Source organism: Acomys minous, assembly GCF_964271855.1.
Source record: "Acomys minous genome assembly, chromosome: 2".
Taxonomy (NCBI): Eukaryota; Metazoa; Chordata; class Mammalia; order Rodentia; family Muridae; genus Acomys; species Acomys minous.
Window position 1 is genome coordinate 86,176,262 of NC_140484.1, and position 24,257 is coordinate 86,200,518.

At 52.1% G+C, this 24,257-nt stretch overlaps 2 protein-coding genes across 2 annotated transcripts in view; both read right to left on the reverse strand.

The window, feature by feature from the left end:
- Positions 1-248: 248 nt before the first annotated feature.
- On the reverse strand, positions 249-6,102 carry GRWD1 (glutamate rich WD repeat containing 1; the record flags this gene model as incomplete). The annotated part of the gene is made up of 7 exons (XM_084774148.1): positions 249-1,110; positions 2,126-2,323; positions 2,506-2,648; positions 2,753-2,966; positions 5,307-5,469; positions 5,619-5,736; positions 5,916-6,102. 7 exons carry the CDS (start codon positions 6,100-6,102, stop codon positions 793-795), a joined length of 1,341 nt encoding a protein of 446 aa, XP_084630274.1. The 3' UTR covers positions 249-792.
- A 357-nt stretch (positions 6,103-6,459) lies between these two features.
- The window catches only part of GRIN2D (glutamate ionotropic receptor NMDA type subunit 2D), a 46,429-nt gene continuing 28,631 nt past the window's right edge, over positions 6,460-24,257 (reverse strand). The window contains exons 11-13 of the mRNA XM_084774147.1: positions 9,883-10,070; positions 9,494-9,726; positions 6,460-9,328 (exon numbers count right to left, since the gene is read on the reverse strand). Coding sequence (XP_084630273.1) covers positions 8,021-9,328; positions 9,494-9,726; positions 9,883-10,070 — 1,729 coding nt within the window. The 3' untranslated portion in view covers positions 6,460-8,020. The remainder of the gene's footprint in view (positions 9,329-9,493; positions 9,727-9,882; positions 10,071-24,257) is intronic.

Sequence of the window (24,257 nt, forward strand, 5' to 3'; positions counted from 1 at the left end):
GTGGGCCCCATCTCCCCCAGGGTGATGACTTAATAAGCTGGTGGTCCAGAAGACATGCACATTTGTTGACTCAGAGCCAGTTCCAAATGGAATAAGATTTGAAAAAGGCTGAGTCAGACAAAAAGGAGCCCAGAGGGTGACGGAGTCCCATGGGTCAAGGGCTGGGCCACTGGGACCAGCGCCGCACAGTAGCCTTTCTCTGGCTGGCAGGGGACAGCTCTCTCACAGGGAAGCTCAGAAGACTGGCATCTCGTGTGCTGGCCTGGCTGTGGTCCTTTATTGCAGCAGACGGCCCAGACCCCCCTCCAGTACAATAGTGGTCAGCACGGGAGGGCGTCCCAGATGACCCCCAACTTGGATCTCAGCCAAACCTAACTAGCCAGAAAGGAAAGAAAGAACTAAATCCCACTAGAGTGACCCAGATGCAGACTTGGTCCAGCCATGGCAAAACCCTTAAGGTTCCTGAAGCTGATCAGCAGCCAGAACGGTCCTGGGTCAGAGGTCCTTAGGGTCAAGCCAGGAGTCAGCACTGACAACATCTCACAGTGAGGCCATATCTGGGACAGGCAGGGGTCTTTGCCCAAACCTAGTCTTTGGTGTAAGGTGTACAGAGCCACAGGTCAATCCGAATCCTTAGGTTCTCAGTCATTAGAATCCATCACTTCTCTTCCACATAGGCCAGTTGAACATTCTTTCTTTCTGGGGCACAGTCTATGGGCCTAATGACCCCCACAAAGTTAACCAATCTGGTTCCAATGCAGAGCCAAGGCCCGAGGCCAAGTGTTGGCCACCTCAGACGCTGATGGTGCGGAAGACGGTGAAGCCGGACAGGGCGGTGCTGATCAGGACCCCAGGGCACTGTGGGTGCCAGTGTAGCTCCTTCAGGTCAGTCTCACCTTGGTGCACAAACAGCAACTGCTGGGGGAGTGCTGCCAGCCCGGGGTCTGTCTCTGTCTCACCCGCCTCTGGGTCCCGTTCAACTGCCAGGTCCCACTGTGTGATCTGGTTGTCAGCACCCGAGGCTGCGAAGACTCCACTGTCCTGAGGGTGCCATTCAACAGAGGTCACGGGGGCCATGTGCTGCTTGAAGGTAGCCACAGGGGAGCCAGACTATAAGAGAGTGTGGGAGTCAGGCCTCACAGCAGAGTACTGGGCACTCCACCTCAGAGTTCAGCCAGGGCCCCTCTCCTACACCCACACAAAGCCAGAGCCCAGGGAAGACAGCAGGTAAGATGACTTCTGGCCCATGGGCTGCTGGGAGCTGTACTTGCACCTGTAAATAAGCCTCGTAACAAGGTGACAGGAGCTTGCCCCTGAATGTTCCTGAGTATGCCTGAGTATCCCTTCCCTATAAAAAGAGCACATGCGTGGCTGTCCCTTAAGGCTGAGGCCTTAGGAGGACAGAAACAGCTCCCTAGTTCCTTGAAGACAGAACTCAGGCTAGAAGAAGTGGTACCAGGAACAAACGTCCTTGGGGCCATGTGGCATGGAGCGTTGCACCTCTCTCTGGAAGCTTCCCCAGAGATGACTCTAGAGAACTGACTAAACTGGGAGAAGATGGCAGCATGCTACTGCGGGAAGGCTTGGAGCCAGGGAGGGCCTAGCTTCTTCTAGACTGGCAATGTCTTTTCCGCCTGCCTAGATTAGCTCAGCTGTTCAGACAACTCTTAGCTTAGCTGTGATGTCACCTCTGCTCTTGTTCAGTGCCTCAGTTTCCTTTCCTGTAGGGAATGAATGGGGCTCAAATTCCCAGCCGATGCTAAAACATACTAGAATACACTACTATTCCCAGCAGCCCAAGGCCATGTGCTGTGTGGTCAGCTCCATCTATGCCACACGGGAGAATGACAGTTACAGTCTCCTGACTGCCCAGCTGGCGAGGGGACAGAATCCTGGGTACCTACCTCTTACTGCAGACAGCGAGAACCAGGACTAAGTGAATGGGAAGACAGACACACAGGGTCCTCAAGAGTCTCAGTAATAGAAATAGGGAGGCAGAGAAGGCTGTGCGGGGTTGAGCAACTGACGCCCCTGCTCACACCCACACCCTGCTGTGCCTGCCTCCTCCCCTGGATTTAATTCCTAGCAGCTTCCCCAGCCCTTAGCAGCCCAACTGGGAAGATACCTTGAACTGCCGCAGGTCCCAGACTTTGAGGGCACCATCATCCCCTCCGCTGAGCAGGAAGGGTTCCCTTCGGCTCCAGCTGATGACGTTGACATCCCCATCATGGGCAGTGGCTGTGGTGAGCATGCAGGCCTTGCCTGGGGCTGCTCTGATGTCCCAGATTCGAATGGAGGCATCAGCTGAGCAGGAGGCAAACACCTGAGCAGGGTTGAACAGGTGTGAATGGGGAAGATGCGCCCCAACCCACTGTCTACACTGTCATTATTGTCCCCTTGTCGGAATCAACCCCAACTAGGGCCCCCTGATCTCCCAAGCCAAGGTTTAGGTTCATAGCCTCTCCTCATCAGACCTACGCGTCCAGGCCTCCAGCCTTTCCTCACCGTGTCCTCGGTTGGTGACCACTGTAGGTCCTCCACAGAGCGTGTGTGGCCCACAAATGGCCTCTGGTCCACATGCCAGGAACCACCGTCCGTGGGTGTCCAGAGGTGGATGTTCTTCTGACAGTCACCAGTCAACAAGCGGCCTGGGTAAGGGTTAGGAAGCCACCTCACTCACCGGGCCACCTCCCTGCCTTCCCACAAGTTCTGCCACCCTTCCTCCCTGAACCGTAAGAAAATCCAAACTCACCAGGCACCCGAGGGGACCAGTCAAGAGCAAAGCCCTCGCCCATGTGGCCAGCAAAGGAGAAGATGGGTTTTACTCGCGCCTGCTCATCCCGGAGGAAAATGGCCAGGGCCTGGGGGTCATCCACCACCTGCAGGAGCCGCCGCAGTGCAAACACCTCCACCTGGCCCTTCTCTGACCAGATTCCAGCCACAGGCTCCTCCCCAAGCCAGGATACCTGCCAGAGGGGGGCACAAAACAAAGATGGAAGAGGCCTAAGGTTCAACCTTAAAACCGGAAGCCCTGCATGTCTACAGACAAACTACAGTTCCCAAACAGCTTTGTGAGAGGAAATTGCAAGCTCCCTCCCAAACTGGCTGGTGGCCAGGTCACTTCCTGGTGCTGGGATGAAGCTCAAGCTCCCACTGGGGTTCGGGACAATGGTCTCCAAGCCACTCTGTGTGTTAAAGGGTTCCAGGGCTTGGCTGTCAGGTCCTTTCACATCTACACTCACCACAAGATCCTTAAACTGTCCTATTGCCAGAGGCAACACACTCCTTGGGTGTTGTCAGGCACGGTGGCGCACACTTTGGGAAGCAAAGGCAAGCAAATCTCTGAGTTCAAGGCCAACCTGGTTTACAGATTGAGTCCAGGACAGCCAGCGCCACACAGAGAAACCCTGTCTTAAACAAAACAAATAAACAAAAAAAGAAAGTACAGTGAGCAAGCCAGTAAGCAGCACCCCTTCATGGCTTCCGCAGCTGCTCCTGTCTCCAGGTTCCCGCCTTTTTGAGTTCCTGTCCCTTTACACTTCCTTAGGGGATGAACAGTGACCTGGAAGTGTAAGTCAAGCAAACCCTTTCCTGTGCAAGTTGCTTTGGTTACGGAGTCTCATCACAGCAGCAGTGACCCTAACTAGGATATTCACCTTGGGCCCAAAACACTGAGACCCATGTTTGACTGTGTCTTCTTCCTCGTACCCTTTGAACCTTTCTCACCATCTGTGCTGTGGTCATGTATGTCTCTGCTGCTTTCCTTCCGTGAGCTGCAGCCCTTTTCTACACAGAAGCCAGGGGGGTCCAGGTCGATCATGCCTCTGCCTCACACCCCCCAACTTGTTCCTAATTTCTCCTGAAGTAGAAACCCAAGTCCTTACATTGGCCCTCAAAGCCAAAGAACCAGCCTCCAGGTGCTCGGCCGCCACGTTTCCTCATGCCCCCCTGTCCAGGTGCTCGGCTGCCACGTCTCCTCACTGCCCCCCCCTTCACTCTTCTCCCCACAGCGCTCTCTCTAGCTGTCCTTGAAACTTCTAACCCGAGCCAGGTTCACTGTTTGATGCTTTCCCATTCCCTCCCTGAAAATCTGTGCTTACACCATCCTGGCTCCCGCTCTTGCTGTGCACCTCTATTCCAAGATCCTTGGCTTACTGAATCCCCCCAAGACGCCCCGTTTACAAAGGCAACCCCACCCCAGGGACACCCTAGCCTTGCTTTCAGTTTCTCTCCACCACACGTAGCATCTTATAACAAACTACGCATTTAAAAGTTTCTTCTCCTCTTTCCCACTAGTATGTTTAGCTCACAGACCCAGAGCTTTGTTTCCGCAGGCTAACTCTTCCGTGGCTGGGGCAGGACCCGAGGCCTAGGGATAACCTAACAGAAGCACGCAGGCCCCGCTGTGGGTCCAGTTTTCCTCTACCTGCTCCTTGAACACCCCCTTTACTTGTCCATCTACCTGATCATAAGCTTCACTTACTGAACCCAGGGCCGTACACACTTGAGGTGAGCGCCCTACCACGGAGCTACCTTTGAAGTCATCCTGTAGCTTAGGCTGGCCTTTGATCCTCTTGCCTTAGTTCTCAAGCAAGGCTAACTAACTAAAACTCTTACATTTCACATTGTGACCAGGCGCTGTTTCGACTTTTGCTACTTGCTTATCAGCTCTCGTTATCTGTTATCAGCTCACACTACCTCTCCTCTCCCCAGGCCCACTGGGCTAGCCTCATCACTTTCAGTCTTTTGCCTAAGAAGAAATTGAATGACAGCAACAAAACAGCACCACACTCTAAAACAATACCTGGTATGTAAGTTATTATTCCCCCTTAGGGAAGGAAAAAGAACTACGCACCAAACAAATCTGTGAGAACTGAAGGGAGCTGGTGGGTGTTGTGGCTCATGCCTGTTGTATCAACATTTAGATCCCGAGGCCAGAAAACCACCCTGAGTCGGGAGTCAGCCTATCTGTAGCCGGGTAAGGTGGCACAAGCCTTTAATCCCAGCCCTTGGGAGGCAGAGGCACGCAGATCTCTATGAGTTCGAGGCTAGCCTGGTCTACAAAGCAAGTCCTAGGACATCTAGGGATTCATACAGAGAAACCTTGTCTCTGGGGGGGGGGGGAATAAATATATATATGCGCATACACAAACACACACACACACACAAAAAAAAACCAAAACAACAACAAAGAGAGAGCGAGAAAGAGCAGCTGAGGGGCAGGGGAAGGTGCTGAGGGGCATCTGAATGCTGGGGATGGAGAACGCTGCAGAGAATGTTGAACAAGCCCCTGGGAAGACGCGTACCCGAACTCGGTTGATGCCACCATAGTGGGGAACCATGGCCAACTCCAGCTGAGGCTTCCGCTCTTCTTCATCCTCTTCATCTTCCTCATCCTCATCCTCATCACTGCCCTCTGAGGGTGGCGGCCTGGTCCCATGGAGATTGTGCATCCGAAGCATCATCAGTCTGGGGAAGCAAAAGATCAGTTAGAAACTGAGTGCCAGTATGTTTAGGGAGGAGGGAGGCTTAGGGACCTAGACTTTCAGGTCTGGCGGAAGCAGAGGGCCCTAACGCATGGGGCCTTGAGGGTGTCTTGAAAAGGTCGCGGGTCTCACCTATTGCTCTGGGCGCTCTCCGCCTGGGTTCCCGCACACAGGTACAGACTGAGAGGGAGCTCTGTCCGGTTGTCGCCCAGGTGATCTCGGACTATGTCAAAGCTGAGACAAGGAGCCCCTAGGGAGGGAGGAGAGATGGCAGAGTTGCAGGATGGGGCCAAGACACTGAAAACGTGGCTTCCACCTCCAACAAAAGGCCAGCACTCCGCAGGGTTATGTCACAACCCTCAGACTCCAGACCCCTTATCCCCTAAGGCTCCAAGTCAAACCTTTTATTTCCTTGAACCCTCCGCCTACCAGTTTGCGCACGATGGTACAGCACATAGGCCTCCTCATCCATTACCAGCTCCTCCCCTTCGCCCAGTGGCGGCCCTTTGCCAGGAAGGTAGACCTGGGATGGGCCTTCGGATTCTAGTTCGCAGGATTCAGCCTCCATGGGTTCCCCAGTTTCACATGTGCGCCTCCGGCCCTTGCGCGCCGCCATCTTCGAACTGTATTTCCCCGGACGCGAAATAAGAGCGTCACTTCCGAGTTTCTCCCCCCGCCCCCGCCAGCCCCGCCCCCCCGCCTAAGACCCGTCCCAGTGTACTGTTACCTTGGCAACCTGTGGCGCAGCAATAAGAAGGTGGGGAGCAGAAGACGGCCGCCCCAAGTGAGAAGACTTACGCTAGCAGAGATTTTTTGTCTTTCGGGTGACCTTGGGGAGTTTGTCTGCGCCGCAGTGGCAAGGCCTTCTGGGAGTTGTAGTTCTACAGGAGTCCTGGACTGGAGCGCCCTTTTCCCCATTCCACCTTTCATTCCCAGGGCCGTCTTTCCACTTAGTTAATTATTCATGTATGTAAACGAGCACTTACTGGCCAGGAGACTGGGCTTCTGTTTCCCAAGGACCCATGAGGCCGATTTCTTCTCCTCTTCTCGTTATGATGGCTTTAAATTATTTCAAAATGCCTTAGACAGGCTGGACATTATATGTAAGTTAGTGGATTGAATGCATTCTCCAGGGGCAGTCCATTTCCCAACTAGGCATTCCCATGGTGGCTCTGGTCAGCAGGCACTTAATCAGAAAGTCTCTCTTGAGACTGCTGCTACAACTGCGTCAGCTCTCTTTATCTACCCATGTGCACTCGAGTTTTGGTTAATTGGAGTAATGAAATGTCGGAAATAGATTCTCCCCGGTGAGATTAAGGGTATTCAAGATGTGAGTTGGCCACTTTCTTCATTTGCATAAGATAACCGATCAAACCATTCTAGATTTGGTCCTAATTTTTGCATTCCTTATCTTTCCCACTACTCTTGGAGGTGTCTCCACCTGGCCACCTCTCCACCCCTCTCTCCTCGGGTCCTTTGTCTATTTCCTAGGACTAGGGATGGAACTCAGGGTGTTATGAATGCTAGGAGAGCATTCTGCCACTGCTGCGCCCTCAGCCCGTTTTCTGTTATCTCACTGCCTTACTTCTCCATTTCCACTTTCTCCAGAGACGTTGAAGGGACCTAAGAGACAGACACAGAGCTCAGGCTTGGACTGAGGAGGCGTAAAAACATGGTTTTATTCCAAACACTGAAGTGTAGGAGTGGGAGAGGGAAGGAAGGGGCAAGTGTGGGCTCCCAAACCCTCCTCTCAGCCCAGCCTCAGGCCCTGCTGAGATCTGGGAAAGGAGGCGTGGGGGGTGGAGTGTGTGCTGGATCATCACTGACGGGACACAGGTAAGATGTGGCATCTGGGGTGGTAGGTAAGTGGAGAAGGCAGGTGAACGGAGGGCTTTCGTAGAGGAGAGGTCATAGGTCAGAGTCCACTAGGATCTAAAAGGAGGGGTCATCGAGGTCGGACATGAAGGGTCACAGTCTGGTCGGGGCACAGTCTGGGGTCAGATGATCATTTTAGGTGTTGGAAGTCACAGTCTGGGGTCGGGGTTTCTGTGTGGCGGGGCCAAGGTCTGGAGTCACAGTTTGGCGTACGCGTCTCACAGTTTTGAGTCCTGATGAATGAAAGGTTAAAAACAGGCTCCCCGGGAGGTGTGTCTGGGGCCAGGGAGCTGCACAGTGATGTGAGGGCCTTGGCCCCGAGCGTAGGGGTGGGGCGCGGCGTGACCCCCACCCACACCTCCCGCCAAATCAGGTGACGTTAAAAAGCCCTTTTCGGGTTTAAAAAAAAAGAGTCGGTGGGTTCCAAGAACCCCGCCCCCTTGGTCTCAGGATAGGTGAGATTTGGGCGACCAAGTCCCCTCTGGCTCAAGGTTTCCCCAAGGCGAGGGGGCGGGGGCGCAGGACGCTGCTCCAGGCGGGGTCGGGCCAGGTCCATTTCCATCTTTCCCAACCCATGCGGCTCCTGTCCACTTAGCGCGCCCCCTCGGGCCGTGGCCTGCGCTGACCGAGGGGGAGGCGAGGGCCCCCCTGGAGCCACGTCATACCTCGGACTCCAGGCTGGAGAAGTGCGCAGATCCCCTGCGCGTGCCCAGGTCCCCGCCCCGGTGTCTCCGGTGCGGTGCGGTGGGCATCTGTGGTCCCCAGTGCGCAGCATGGGGACAGCGGCGCGCATGGCGTGAGGGCCCGGTGAGCCTGCGCGTGGGGGCCGCCCGCGGGCAGGAGCTCAGGTCCTCGAGCGATCGCGAAGTGGGCGCGGGTGGCGGGATGTCCCAGCCGCCGGCCGCGCGCCTGTGTCGGTGGTGGTGCGGCGCGGCGGCGGGCGCACGATGCGAGGCCCGTGGGCGGTGCGGGTGCGGTCGTGGACAACCACAGCGCGCCCGGCGCCGGGGCGGTGGCCCAGCGGCCCAGGGTGGAGGCGGAGGCGCCCACCAACCACCGTCTAGGCCGTCGTGCGAGCAGCTGAGGTGGCGCGGTGGCGGTAGCAGCTCCAGGCTGGCGCAGTGGCGGCAGTGCCACGCCGGGGCGCCTCGCGGGGGCAGGTAGTCCCAGCTGCCGGCGCGCCAGCCCCCGAGCTTGTCGACCGACCAGTAGCGACCAGGCGGCGGCCCGAGGCGGTCGGCATATGGGTAGGGGAAGTCGGCGAACCACCAGGGCTCCAGGCCACCGAGCGACGCTCCGCCCAGGCTCTCCGAGTCCTCGGAGTCCGAAGGCGACGGCTCGAGGTCCAGGTAGGCGCACGGCGGTGGCGCGGTGCGGCGCGGCGGAGGTGCGGCCGGGGCTCCCGCGCTCGGGCCGCCCGCACCCCCACCCAATAGTGGCTGGCTTTCGGGGTCAGAACGCGGCCAGCGCGTGGGCGCAGGGGGGCTCTCGTCCTCGAAAGCCAGGCGGCACAGTGGCGGCCCGACGGCGGCTGCCGCGGCAGCGGGCGGCGCGGGCGGGGATGGGAAACCAGGGAAGGCGCCGGCGGGGGGCTCGACCGGCTCCTGCTCGCGCACGATGGCGAAGTAGGAGGGTGGTGGCTTCTGCGGGGGCTGTGTGGTGGATGGGGACAGTGGGCGTCCAGCTGCGCCTCTTGGTGCTGCGCGCGCCTCGCCGAGGCCCAGCCCCTGAGGCTCGATGGGGCCGTAGTATCGGTGGAAGCCGTCGGCTAGTGCTGCGCCCCCCGGCGGCCCTGTGCCCTTGGCCCGGCGCCAGCGGTCGGCTGCTGCACGCTCTCGGGGCACGAAGGGTGCAGGGCCAGGGGGCGGGCGAGCGGCGGGGTATGCGGGGCTGGGCAGCGGCTGCGGCGGTGGCGGTGGCTTGGCGGGTGGTGGAGCAGCCTCGGCGCTGCAGCAACTGTACATGCCCTGTGAGGGGTGGGGAGGGGTCAGTGGGTCTTCTGCACCCTATACCTCTTCTCTCTGCAGTGGGCCCTTCCTGCGCCTCCCATTTCTAAATCTGACCCCTCTTTTTCACTTTCCCATTCCCCTTCTTTGCGGATGCCTCCCTTGCCTCCAGGCTCCCTTTCCTACCCTGGAGAAGGCCAGCAGGAAATCCATGCGGTGGGTGGGCCCCAGGCAATGCCGCAGGCGCCAGTACACCAGATGCTCCCACGCGAAGACCAGCAAGGAGAGGCCCATGGCCACGAGCAGCATGTAGAAGACACCTGCCATGTTGTCGATATCCAGCTTGCTGCTCATCACCTCGATTTTGTCATTGTGGCAGATCCCGGAAAGCCACAGCCGCTCCAGCATCTCGATTTCATCTGGGGATGGGTCAGAGGCACTTATTACGAGCACAGTCTCCTCTGATGCGGAGTCCAGGCCCTCAGCCCCTTTGTATCTCCAAGACCCTCCTCCCCAGGACTGAGGGCCAGCCCTCCCCTCTCCAGGCTAGGATTTCCTGCCCAGCGTAGCCGCACCGTCCCCCAGGAACTGCAGCAGCGCCAGGTCGATGGGCCGCTTCCAGCGGGAGCCCTTGTGCAGGGCGATGCCATAACCAGTGGTGGCGAAGACCTTGCCGGAGCCGATGGTAACCAACTTGCAGCCCTCATCCTTGCGGGCCATGTAGTTGAGCACTGCTGCATCATAGATGAAGGCGTCCAGTTTCCTGAGGACAGGGGCATGAAAGACACAGTGAGTCCCATTTAGATGACTTCATAGCACTCCAAGAAAGAACTCCTTTCACGTCTAACCTGCAACTGCCCAGGAGCTTCTGAGCAGGTACCTCCTTGTGCCTCTTTTCAACACTGGTAATGCGGCCATAATTCTAATACCACCCTGCCCAAGCTTTTGCTGAGGCCGTAGTGCATGGTGGGAAAGCAGTGCTAGAGAAATGGCAGGCATTGAAACTGTCAAGGGAACAGGCTCTTTGTCCCATCATATCTTTCCGAGGAAGATATTGTATATATGAAGGAAATATTACAGAAGAAGGCGTTAGGAACTGAACCCAGGTCCCCAGGAAGAGCGGTACACACTTTGAACTGTTGAGACATCTCTCCAACCCACGTTTAATTTGCTTATTTTTGTGATACCAGGAATGGCATACAGGGCTTATTATATATGATGGGTAAGCAATCTCCTGAGCCACATTTAAATGACTGTATTAGGTTCATCCGTATGAGTGTTTTGCCTGCATGTACATATGTGTACCACGTGTGCCCAGTGCCCACAGAGGCCAGAGAAGGGTATCAGATCTTCTAGAACTGGAATTAGGCATTCTCGTGGGTCACCACGTGGGTGCTAGTAACCGTACGTAGCTGAAGCCTCGACAACAGAGGTTCTCAAGCTGTGGGTCGTGACCCCATTGGGATCAAACAACCCTTTCACAGGAGGTCATATATTATCAGACGTTTACATTACTGTAACTGTAACAAAGTTACAGTTATGAGGTAGCAATGAAGTAATTTTAGGTTGGGGGCCCCCACAACACGAGAAGCTGTGTTAAAGGGTCACAGTGCGAGGAAGGTTGACAACCCCTGGTCTAGATAAGTAAGTGCTCTTAGCCTCTGAGCCACCGCCCCAGCCCTTACTCCCCCACCGTCCACACACTGTTTGTTGTGTGTCTGGGCGCATGCATACCATGGCGCATTAGTGGTCAGAGTGCGGCTGGCAGGGTCAGTTCTGTCCTTCCACCCTGTGGGCTCTGAAGTCTGACCTTAGGCCATCAGGCATGGTAGCAAGTCCCTCTATCTGGTGAGCTATCTCACCAACCCTCTGTTTTGAATTTATTTTGATATTTATTTCTATGTGGGGGAGAACAGAGCATGCACATGGAGGCTGGGCTGGGCGACACCTTGGAGGAGTTGGCTCTTCCCTTCTACCCTATGGGTTCCAGAGGTTGACCTCAGGGCTTCAGCCTTGACAGCAAGTGCTTTTACCTGCTGAGCACTCACGTGGCCCCACGTCACTCTTGTTTTCAGTGCGTGAAGCATGTTCAGGTGTTTGTCGGGACATAAGTGCATGTGCGTGGGGACTGAAGGACAACCTGGGCTGTCATCCTCAGGGCCACAGTCACATCTTTTGAGGCATGACGCCTTTTTTGTTGTTGTTTGAGACAAGGTCTAGCTGTCCACACACTTCTAGTGGGTGTGGAACTCACTCTGTAGACCAGGCTAGCCTGAAACAAAGAGATCCGCCGGCTTCTGCCTCCTGAGTGCTAGTATGAGAGGTGTGCGCCTCCATGCCAGTCAAGACAACATTTTATTGGCCTACAGCTCACTGAGTAAGCTGCACTGGCTGCCTGGGAAGCCTCAGAGACCTGCCTGTCTTGCATGCCCTGGCACCTGGGTCACAACTCCAGGCATTTCACATGGTTGTGAGGATTAAACCCGGGTCCTTGTGTTTCCAAGGCAAGAACTGTACTGATTGAGCCATCAGCACAGAAGCCAATGTTACTTTATTTGGAGACGGGCTTTGCGAAGTTGCTGAGGCTGGCCTTAAACTTCATATCCTCCTGTTTCAGCCTTGGAAGTATCAGAGGTGACAGGTCATGACCCTCAGGCCTGCCATCAATGTTTATTCTTTAAATGGCATAGATACTGGGGTGAAATTTTGGTCACATTTCTTGCAGACTCCAGATAACTTGTAAGAGGAAGAGGATGGAGCCTCACCTTGCCTAGCACTGTCCAAAAGAACAGTCTGCCATGAGAAGATGGGCTTTGAACACGGACATGGTGGCCACTGTCCACATGCAGCTTTTGAGCACTTGAAATGTGGCCAGTGCAAGGAAGAGATAGGATTAAAAAATTTTTTAAAAAAAAACTAAACTACTACTGGGTAGAACAGATCTGTGGGAAGATAGGTAAATAGATGACTAAAGGTTGGTCACAGAGAGAGGGAGGGTCCTCCAGGAAGAAATGCTTAACCTTGAATTGTGTGAGTGTGTGTGTGTGTGTGTGTGTGTGTGTGTATTCACTCAGGGCCTCTGCCAGCTGCTGAACCACAGGCCTTAGCAAACCTATTGATAGAAATATTCCTGTATTAGGCTTCAGAGAATCTCATGCATAAATGCTCTGTGTGTGTGTCTGTGTGCGTGTGTTTGCGTGTGCGTGTGTGTGTGTGTGTGTGTGTGTGTGTGTGTGTAAATAAAGGAAAGAACTGAATCTGTTTGTGTATTCACCTCTACTGGGGAGATGGATCAAACAGATTCCTGGAATTAAGGCAATGCAGGCAAAGCAAAGAAGGACTCGGTGTGTAGGAAGCCCCAAGAATTACCTTTCTTCTTGGGGGCGGTCACTGGGGGCCCCACTCTAGATAGGGGTCTTAGCATCTCCTTAACTGGCAGAGGATCCCAGCTGCCGAGCAGGCGTATAGAGGCAGAAGCCACTGGCCCCTCCTGTAAGCACCTGGGCCTTGTAGGGAAACCGCAGCTTCGCGCTGGGTTTTTCTTTCTTTAGGACAATGCCCTTGAAGGCAAAGGTGAATTGCTCTCCACATTTAAGGAGAAATAATTTGGGGTTTCCGGACTTGGGCTGAGAGGAGACATGGAGGAGCCTGGGAGAGACATTACATGGAGAGCGTCCTTGTGGAGGATGTGAGGGGGGAACATGAGTACTTCAGAGAGAGCTCCAAGGCAAAGCCTCCAAGATGGAAATAGTGGACAGTCTGAGAAGGTGGAGTCCAACAACATTTACTTCTCAGTTTTTTTGTTCATGATGGAAACAGGAGCCTGGAGCTAAGCAAGAGCTCCACCGCTGTGCTGCATGTCTAGTCCAGCACTCACTTTCATTAATTTTTTAAATACTTTTTATTATTGTATGTACAAGTGTTTTGCCTGCATGTCTAACACATGCATGCAGTGCCTGTAGAGGCCAGAAGATGGCACTACAGATGGCTGTGAACCACCACATGAGTGTTGGGGAGAGAACCCGGGCCTTGTGCAAGAAGCCACAAGCTACAAGCCAACTCTCCAGGCCCTGCAGCACTCATTTTAGTTATTTGCTCAGTCCTTTGACCTAGTGCCTCTCTCCTCCTCCTCCTTTCCCTCAGCCCCTCAGCTAAATCCCTGTTTAAATCCAACCTTGGGCTCAGTAGGTTGGGGGCCTGCATAAGAGTCTCCTGTGAGCTCTGTGTGTCCTGCGTCAGGTCAGGTTGCCTTTGAGGTTTCAAAAGCTCAGGCCAATCCTCCCCCCTCCTCTCTCTCTCCTCTCCCCTTTCTTCTTCTTCTTCTTTTTTTTAAAGGTTTATTTATTATGTATACAGTACATATTAAATCACATTATAGATGGTTATGAGTCACCATGTGGTTGCTGGGAATTGAACTCAGGACCTTTGGAAGAACAGCCAGTGCTCTTAACCACTGAGCCATCTCTCCAGCCCTCCCTTCTCTTCTCTATCCTCTCCCCCCGCCCTCTCTCTGCCTGCGCCTGTGGATTAGGATGCAAGCGCTCAGCTACTGCCTGTGTGCTTCCTGTCACGATGATCAGAGACTAACTTCCTAAAATTGTAAGCCAGCCCCCAATGAAATGCTTTCTTTTATAAGAATCGCCTTGGTCATGCTATCTCCTCACAGCAACAGGACAGTAACTGACGCACCCGGCAATGTGCAGAGCCAATCCGCAGCACTGCAAAAAACAAACCAACAAAAACCCACCACAAATTCCTGCTTTATCCAGGTGCCTCACTTCTGTCAGGATGACAGAAAGATGAGGCAGGACGGCTGGTGTGAGCTTGACTGGAGCCTAAGCTGTGTGAGGACACCTCTTTGTCACAGTTTTCTCTCAGGTCAAAGGAAGCTCTGTAAGCAGAAGGCAAACAACCCAAAATCGCTTCAGGAAGTCCCTGAAACTGACTAGATTCAGCAGGCCCCTCCCTGTCAGAGTAACCAATAGCTGCAGGTTCCCTCTTAGCCAAGCCAAGCTGCAAAGAAGACTCGAGAGCAGACCAACTGCCCAGAAGAAGCAGAAACCAGAAGAGTAAGGTTAGAACAACTGAGGCACACGGAAAGGACACTCTCTAACCTGTTGATCTGCCCACAGGTTGTGCAGTGTGCTCCAGGGTCCTAGCTTTTGTAAGCTGTCAATCATGCTGGCGTGGGCTTTGGTGATGCAGCTGTCTGAGTCATTTCTGCTCCCGTAAGTCACCCCTCACCTATACTCTTGTGAGTGAAACTCAGGATGACTCATTGGTTCAATCTGGCTTGCTGTGGAGGCAGAAGAACTGAGTCCTGCAACTACCCATCCCTCCTTAAGGCAAAGGCTGCATGACCTGAGACGGTATGATGGAAAGCCGCTCCCCGAGGGACTAGCATATAAAAGCCACTGGGGACACTTGGTTATCACTGTCTGAAGTCCCCATAAATATTAGGGGCTGGAGGAGCATAGCAAAGAGAAAGGTGCCATTGAGGAAAAGTAAAGCTGTGCTTGAACCCCAGTTCACTGGACCAGATACAACTATGTTCACAGAGGAGTTAAAGAAAAGGTGGTTCAGGCTGGAGAAATGGCTCAGTGGTTAAGAGCACTGACTGCTCTTCCAGAAGACCTGGGTCCAATTCCCAGCACCAACATGACAGCTCTCAACTGTCTGTAACTTCAAGATATGACACCCTTACACAGACATATACACAGGCAAAACACCAATGTATTAAAAATAAAGTAATTATAAAAAATGAAAAGAAAAGGTCGATCTAGCTGAAACGCAGAGGCTGGTGTGGAGCCTTAGCAATTTGGCTGAGCTTTTTGGGGGGTTGGGTTGGGGAAGGATCTTTAAAAAGCAGGACAGGTTTTGGCAGATCTCAGAGGCCTGGATGAGTGTCCCTAAAGTAAGAGAGCAATCTAGAGGAGACAGAAAATGGTAAAGCAGAGCAAAGAGCTCTTTCTGGGTTACTTGAAGACAAATGTGGCAAGATTGTATCTAGCTGGCGTTTCAAAGGAAGAAAGTTGATAGAAAAGCAAGCTGGGTGCTTTAAGAGCCTGAGGAGCCAGAAGACAATGCAATACACATGACAATGATCAAGCCTGTCCCAGGGTTGGGTAATTACAACCCCAGGCTAATGAGGGTACATTTCCCCTCCAGCAAAACAGTGTACTAGGGGTGGAGATGGTTTTCCCAGCCAGGGTCCCCCCCAGCCAGATACGATGAATGGGGGTTCAACACAGGGGCACTCTGACCCAGAGAAGGCAGCGGGTGCAGCAGGATAAACCACATTGACCTTTGGCCCTGAGTTGGTCTGAGCCGATTAAGTCAGGCCCACCGAGTTTATCAGGTGTGGAGAAATGCAGGGAGGCTTGTGGGACGCCGCAGGGTGTGTAAGCAGACCGGTTTGGAGAGAATGGTTGAGCATTGCCCCGGCTAAGTAAGCTATCACTTCCTGTCTGGTGATCTGTGGCGGAGGCAGTTGGTCCAAACTGATGGAACTGGTCCACGCTGTGTCAGTCTGCTTAGGTTTGACATTAGTGTCTTCCTAGCTGTGAACTGTCACCTGGCACTTCTGAGGACAGATGAACACAGACTTTCAGAGGGTGTCACCAAGGTCTATTTTGTAACCCACTGTTTGTTGTAGGATGGTAGTTCAGGGTGTTCTTTGTCCTGCCCATCCTCTAGAAAAGGTAGGTAAACATACATACACACATACACAGACACACATACACACACATACATAGATACATACACACACACACACACACACACACACACACACACACACACACACACGGCTTTACTCTGAGTGTTTATCAGGCTTGGAATTCTTCCACCTAACTTACAATCCTACTAAGGCTGGGCTAATTAAAAAGAAAAAAGGTTGTTAAAACAATAGCTAATGAGTTTAAATCCACTCCTACATGGGTGAGAAAGGGCACTCCCATAGGCCATGAGGTTACTGAATAAAAACCCTAGTGCTAGGAGGGCTACCTACTGTAAGGTGTTGGCCCAGAAGCCCCCGAGGCCCCACAGAGCATGAAGGCTACCAGTGTTGGTTGTATGCCAAAACCAGACAGAGAAGCCCCTGCTGTTAAAGACGCCACGTGTGCAAGCTGGGACAGCAGAGCATGGAGAATTAAGCTAGGTCTGAGTTGGAAACTCCCACCCTGCTGTCTGGTGTCCACATTGCCAGGATGGACCATGGAGGCTGCTGCTGGAGAACTGTCATTAAGATTCCTGCCAGGGGGCTGGAGAGATGGCTCAGAGGTTAAGAGTGCCGCCTGCTCTTCCAAAGGTCCTGAGTTCAATTCCCAGCAACCACATGGCGGCTCACAACCATCTGTAATGTGACATGGTGCCCTCTCCTGGCTTGCAGGAGTACATGCAAGCAGAGAACTGTACACATAATAATAAATAAATAAATCTTAAAAAAACAAAAAAGATTCCTGCCAGGGGGCTAGAGATATGGCTCAGAGGTTAAGAGTACTGACTGCTCTTACAGAGGTCCTGAGTTCAATTCCCAGCAACCACATAGTGGCTCACAACCGTCTATAATGAGATCTGGTGCCCTCTTCTGGCAGGCAGGCACACATGCAGGCAGAACGTTTTATACATAATAAGTAAATAAATCTTTAAAAAAAAAAAGATTCCTTCTCAGCTATGGACCCTGAGTACTAAAACACCATTATGCCAGGCAGGATGTGCCTGTTTGTGCAATAGTGGCTCAGCTGTCAGGTAACACCGATGCCTTCTGATTAGATTTAAGATCTGCTTTATAAGAGGGAGCTCACAGTTGGGCGTGCTGACCCCACTCAGGGAAGCAGAGGCAGGCAGATCTCTGTGAGTTCGAGGCCAGCCTGGTCTACAAAGTGAGTCCAGGACAGCCAGGGCTACACAGAGAAACCCTGTCATGAAAAACCAAAACCAACCAACCAACCAACCAACCAACCAAAGAGGGAGTTCACATCTGGTACTGTAGGCCAGGACAAAACCTGTGGCTGGGGAGGACGCAGCCCCAATGGACCATCAACGTCTGTGGTTTTATGAAATGGATGCGATGTGCCTGTCAAACTACACAACCCTGGATGGTTGTTGTTGTCAGCCTCAAGTCATAACCATTGGTGCTGCTCTTGAGATCAAGTGACTGTGACTGTGGCACAGTGGCCTAATTCCCCCCCTCAAAGGTTCAAGGATCATGGTGGAAGATGGGGCAGAAAGAAAGTAAAGAGAAGGGGGTGGGGGCGGTGGGAGCATCGGGGCTGTGGTGCTGTGTAAAGAATTTCTCGGAGCTGGAGAGATGGCTCAGAGGTTAAGAGCACTGGCTGCTCTTCCAGAGGTCCTGAGTTCAATTCCCAGCAACCACATGTGGTTCACAACCATCTATAATGTAATCTAATGCCTTCTTCTGGTGTGCAGGCAGATCACTGTATGAATAAATAAACAAATAAATCTATAAAAAATTAAATTAAATTAAAAAAAGAATTTCTCAAAGATTGAAACACTCTGTCTGGCAGGGAAACTCCTTAAACTGGAAGGCAAAGAACTCAAATTAGCTTCAGAAAGTGCCTGAGACTGACTAGCTCCTTAGGCCCCTTCCTGTCAGCAATAAAAGCTGCAAAGAAGACTGAGACCAGACCAATTGTCTTGGAAAAATAAAAAACCAGCGGAGCCACCAGGAGAGGTTTAGAACAAAGGAGGCTCCTGGGAAGGACAGTCTCCAACCAGCTGAGCAGCCTGCGGGCTGTGCAGTGTGCCCCCCCCCCCTCTTTTCGAGATAGAGTTTCTCTGTGTAGCCCTGGCTGTCCTGGACTCACTTGTAGACCAGGCTGGCCTTGAACTCACAGAGACCCGCCTGCCTCTGCCTCCTGAGTGCTGGGATTAAAGGTGTGCACCACCATGCCCAGCCTCAGGTTTCTAGCTTTTGTGAGCTGTCGCCCTTGCTGGGATGGGCCTTGGATGCAGCTGTCCTTGAGTGCTCATGTAAGTAAGGTCTCAGTCATAATCCTGTGAGTGAAGCCCATTGGTTCGCTAAGTTGGACTTTGGTTATATCTGTACTTTGGTTTGTTGCTGGCTGCACATCTGTGGAGCCTAGATGTGTGTGTCATGTCTCACCAGGTAAGACTGTGTGGCAGTCTTGTCACACGACCGTCCTGTCTAAACAAGAATAAACAAGCAGAAAACCCTAGCTGTTTCTTACTGCCTGTGCTTGAGTGTATATTGAAAAATAAGAGCTCCCCGCCTTCAACCTTGCTTTCTGGCGTTTGTTCCTGCTCCCTAGATAGAAGGAGCTTAGCATTCTCACCAGCACCTGTCTGTCTCCTCAGCTCCAGCACCTGTCTCTCCTCGGCTCCAGCACCTGTCTGTCTCCTCAGCTCCAGCACCTGTCTCTCCTCGGCTCCAGCACCTGTCTGTCTCCTCAGCTCCAGCACCTGTCTCTCCTCGGCTCCAGCACCTGTCTGTCTCCTCAGCTCCAGCACCTGTCTCTCCTCGGCTCCAGCACCTGTCTCTCCTCAGCTCCAGCACCTGTCTGTCTCCTCGGCTCCAGCACCTGCCTCTCCTCAGCTCCAGCACCTGTCTGTCTCCTCAGCTCCAGCACCTGTCTCTCCTCAGCTCCAGCACCTGTCTGTCTCCTCGGCTCCAGCACCTGTCTGTCTCCTCAGCTCCAGCACCTGTCTGTCTCCTCAGCTCCAGCACCTGTCTCTCCTCGGCTCCAGCACCTGTCTGTCTCCTCAGCTCCAGCACCTGTCTCTCCTCAGCTCCAGCACCTGTCTGTCTCCTCGGCTCCAGCACCTGCCTCTCCTCAGCTCCAGCACCTGTCTCTCCTCGGCTCCAGCACCTGTCTGTCTCCTCGGCTCCAGCACCTGCCTCTCCTCAGCTCCAGCACCTGTCTCTCCTCGGCTCCAGCACCTGTCTCTCCTCCGCCCCCTCTTGCCCTGTATCCATAGTTACTGGTGGGCTGTAGCCTAGAGGTCTTGTGCTGGGGACACCTCCGGACCCCTTGCCCACCTGTCCCTCCGTTCCAGCCACGCTGGCCTTCACACCTCTGTACTAGCTGTTCCCTCTGTGGCAATCTTCCCCAACTCAACCTCCCTGTTCCTTCTAGTGTTTGTTCAAAAGAAGTTTCTATACCCTTGTTCAGCACTGGAGGCCTCTCTACAGGTCTCCCAAACGTGGCCTTTCCACAGGGGAGCACCAGTCCCCTGAGGCACACCACAAAATGTTACCCAGCTTGGAATCTGTGTCCTTCTGCTGGAGCTGAAGCTCGTTTGGTTTTGTCAACTTGACACAAGCTAGTTATCTGAGAACCACAACTGAGAAAATGCGTCCGTATCTGTCGGTGCCTGGTGGTGGTGACGCACATCTTTAATCCCAGCCCTTGGGCAGCAGAGGCAGGCTGAGCTCTGTGAGTTCCAGGCTAGCCAGGGCTACAGAGTGAGGCCCTGTTGCAACAATAAACAAATGACAGAGTCTCTCCTTGGCCACTGTGGTGACTAACAGTCATGTGAGGCTATTTGTATGTACATCTTGAAATGTAAAAAAAAAAAAAAAACCAAACCTTCCTGGGGCTGGAGAGATGGCTCAGAGCTTAAGTTAAGAGCGCTGACTATTTTTCCAAAGGCCCTGAGTTCAATTCCCAGCAACCACATGGTGGCTCACAGCCATCTATAGTGAGATCTGGTGCCCTTTCCAGGTGTACATGTAAGCAGAACACTGTATACATAATAATAAATAGTTCTTTTTTTAAAAAAAACTCTGCCTCTTGGGTTACACTGGGCACATTTTAAGGGATCTGTCTTGCTGGGCTGTGTGAGCCTAATCCTTTGCAGGAACACACTCCTCAATTGGAGCGGCTGAAGAGCGCTGCTCTGGACACCCGAGATAGGACTTGGATCTGCTCACTGCCGAGGCAGGCCTCAGCCCACGGCCTAGTGCGAAAAGACCTGCTCAACAAATATGTGATGGAGGAGGGAGGGAGGGAGGGAGGGAGACACACATTAATGCCTTTTCTGTTGCATAACATTAGCGGTTTATCAAGCCTGTACAAGTCCTGCTCAGCCCAGGATGGAGCTCATGGTCACCGGCCCTGCTCATGCACTCGCAGGCTTTACCACTTCACTGCCCCTCCATTCCCGAACGTGAATAATAACTATTGGACATCAGTAAAAACAATAGAGTGCACGGGGAAAGGGAAGCAAAGCAGCGAAATACAACTGTCACTATTATCAGGGGAAGAAAAGATAAGATAGCACAACCTTGGTGGTGGGGGTGGCGCACGCCTTTAATCCCAGCACTGGGGAGGCAGAGGCAAGGGGATCGCTGTGAGTTCGAGGCTGCCCTGGTCTACAAAGTGAGTCCAGCACAGCCAAGGCTACACAGAGAAGCCCTGTCTCGAAAAACAAAATCAAAACAACCCAACAAAGTTATTGCCACCTTATACGTGAGTGGGATGCTATAAAGCGCCATGCTATGGAATGTGTGAAACACAAGAACTCCCAAGACCGGAAGACCTGCAACCCCAGCATCAGGACAGCTTAGGCAGAAAGATCACTGAAAGTTCAAGGCCAGCCGGCTCTACATAGACAGCTCCAGGCCTCTCAGGGTCTACAACAGTGAGACCCCACCTAGACACAAACAGACAACAACAAAACCCCCACTACCAACAAAAACAAGTCTGAGACCAAAGAAATAAAATCTTGGAAAAATAAAAGGACACTTGGTCAGGCCGTTGGTAAGAAGCCAACCTGAGGTGCGTGAGAACCTGGCTCCACCTCCAATGTCTCCAGCACGTAAGTCAGCAGAAGATGTCAATAGAAATAAGTCTAATAAGGGGCAGAAGAAAAAACGAAGTCTCCTAAGAGAGAAAATGCAGAAAGATAGGAGCAAGTGGCCATGATGTATCGCGTGCTTAGGTCCTGTCCTGGGCTTGGGGCCCGGGAGAGAAAAGGCGTGTGTGAGGAGAAGTGACTTGGATAGGGAATCTATGTCAAGTGAATATAAATTGCAGAAAGAGGAACCACAGATGGCCCTGGGGATAAAATGCTTGCCGTGCAAGCTCGCCAGCCTGCTCGCCAGCCCGTGTGCACACACCTCTTCATCATACGCTATAGCAAAACCCAGCCTCTAATCTAGAGGTGGAGATGCCCTTGTGGCCACACTCAGTTGTTAACTTAGGCTGCGCGTGGTGGTGCAGGGCTTTAATCTGTGCACATGGGAGGGAGGGGCAGGCGGGATCTTGGAGTTTGAGAACATTTTTGTCTACATAGTTCCAGGTCATCCGAGGCTATAGAGAGAGGCTCTGTCCCTGTGTGTGTTCCCCCCACCCCACCCCCACCCCCGCCAAAAGTTAATTCACTTGAGGAAGTCAAGGATCTAAGCGACCACCATTAGAAAGGCAGGTTCAGGCTGGAGAGATGGCTCAGAGGTTAAGAGCACTGACTGTTCCTTCAGAGGTCCTGAGTTCAATTCCCAGCAACCACATGGTGGCTCATGACCAGCTATAATGTGATCTGATGCCCTCTTCTGGCCTGCAAGTGTACATGCAGGCAGAGCATTGCATACATAATAAATAAATCTTAAAAAAAAAAAAAAAAGGCAGGTTCACCTTAAAACAGTACCTTTCCCACCCAGAATTCTCCCCTAGTGCAGTCCCTGTGAGTCTCCATGAGGTTGAGCTGAGTCTGCTTGCTTCTCTCATTTTTGTTGTTTTGTTTTTTGTTTGTTTTTCTTTCAGATGCCAGTCAGAGCCCAAGTATGCTTTCCCTAGTATTTTGAGCTTTCTTATTCTTTTGCTTCCTCTCCTGTTCCTTCCTCTTTTTCTCCCTCCCTTCCTTCTTTCCTTCTTTTTTTTTTTAATTTTTTTTATTTTGATACAGTGTCTCTTTGTGTAGCACTGGCTGCCCTGGAACTCAGTCTGTACCAGGCTGGCCTTGAACTCACAGAGATCCTCCTCCTGCCTGTGTGTCCTGGGATCTGGGAATAAAGGTGTGCACCACCACACTTAGCTCCTCCTACCCCCTTTTTCTAAGGCTTGGCTTCCTCCAAACATGCTTATCTGGAGCTGTATGGCTTCTCCCCAGCCTTCTCAGCTCTGTTCTCTCCTCTGCTCAGGGCAGCTTTGAGATGTACAGCTGACCTGTGCCAGGGTTTTCCTTTTAATTTCTATTAAATTGCCCCTGGATTTCTGTTTGAGTTTGGTTTTTAATCACTGCATTAATTAGGGGATTCCAAGTTACCTGGTGTCATATGCCGGCTCCTTAGAGATGCCTCATGATTTCTAATAATAGTTCTTTCTCCCTCTAATTCTTTAATTGGCAGAAGAAACAAGCCCATTCCAGAACCCCCCTCTCTCTCAAATAATAAAAGAATGTAAAAATACATTTCAGGAAAAAGACCAAACATAGGAATTAAGGAGAGGGAATTAATTCAAGAAAATTTAAGAAAGTTTCTGAAAACAAATAGCATGGAGACACGCGTGAACAATGACTCAGTGATGAGAACAGATTCAGGCATATTGCTGATAAATGTCAGTGCATTGAGGACAAGGAAAAGGAAGAGACCACAGACAAAGGCTTAGGAGTCTGTGTGACCTTGGGTTCTTCTCAGGGACATGATGGGAAGAATAAAGATGGCGAGAAAAAAGAAAAAACAAACAAGCCCAGTGGAGCCTTACCTCTAAAATCTGAAGGAATTGGCCACTATGCTAGAATTCTATACCCAGCCGGACTGTCCATCAAGTATAAAGACAGAGTTGGCCTTTCATGTTCACATTATCTCCAAAGGCAACCCTACCTCTTGGTGCCCTTCCTCTATAAACTCAAAAGGAACATGGAAGCAAGTCCCCAAAACCAAGAGTGTGTGAAACTCTTGAATCCAACTGGAAGGAGTGATCTTAACACCCTACCTGTGTACCAGACAAGAGCAGGCCAGACAGAAGCCAAGACAGAAACTTCTACAAGATGCAACCAATCTAAACATAAATGAGCATTCAGACTGTTAGCAGAGAATTGAGGTTTGAATTAGTTAAGCCAGAGAATGCTGTTAAATAACAAGGGAAAAAAAGAAGACAATTATTAACTTCAGGAAAAACAAAGAGCCGTAGGGAGGAAGTCATCCTGCTTCACAGCAGCTGGGATATATTTGCATAGTCCTAAAAAAAAAACCCCACTCGGGATTCAGTTAGAATCACTCTGTGAGGAGCTGGGTTGATTTAAATATGAGAATAAGTATTCCATTGTGAGAAGTGGATGTAAAATGGTGAAATTAAAAATCAAGATTATCTTTACAAACATGGTATTTAGAGATAAGGACACAAATAGTAAAATGATACAGCAAATGAGCTGAGTGTTGCTTTTCTTCCAGGGGAGAAATGGATGGTAGGCAGATGTTTTCCCTTAGGAAAGGAAAGTCTTGTGCTGGCCTAGGGACACGGGCCTGTAATCCCAGCACTACGGAGGAGAAAGCAAGTGAAGCAAGAGTTCAAATCCAACCTCAGCTATACGTTAAGTCAGAGGACAACTCCAGGCTACCTGAGGAGACCCTGTATGAAACTGTTAAAAATATACAAAAATTCTTTTATTTTGTCTTCCAAACCAGATAGACAACTCTAATAAAAGTAGAACTGAAAAATAAAAAAATATAGAAACAGATACTTAGGACAAAACAACCTGGCCAAGGCAGGAGAGGACAGTAAGGAGCACAGGTGCCCTTCATGAGTCCATGGAGGGGCGGGGCGAAGGTGGCTCTGAGAGGAATGCTGTGGGGAGGCCCAAGCCCCAGCCACACCTCCCGGCTCCGCCCATCCTGACACAGGAGGACTCTCACTGTACTTTAGTGACCTGTCACGGCTATGGGATGTCATGAGTCACCTCCCAAGATTCATAGTCCAGAGTCTGAGCCTTTAGGACCCAAGGATATGACTGTAGAAAGGGTTTCATG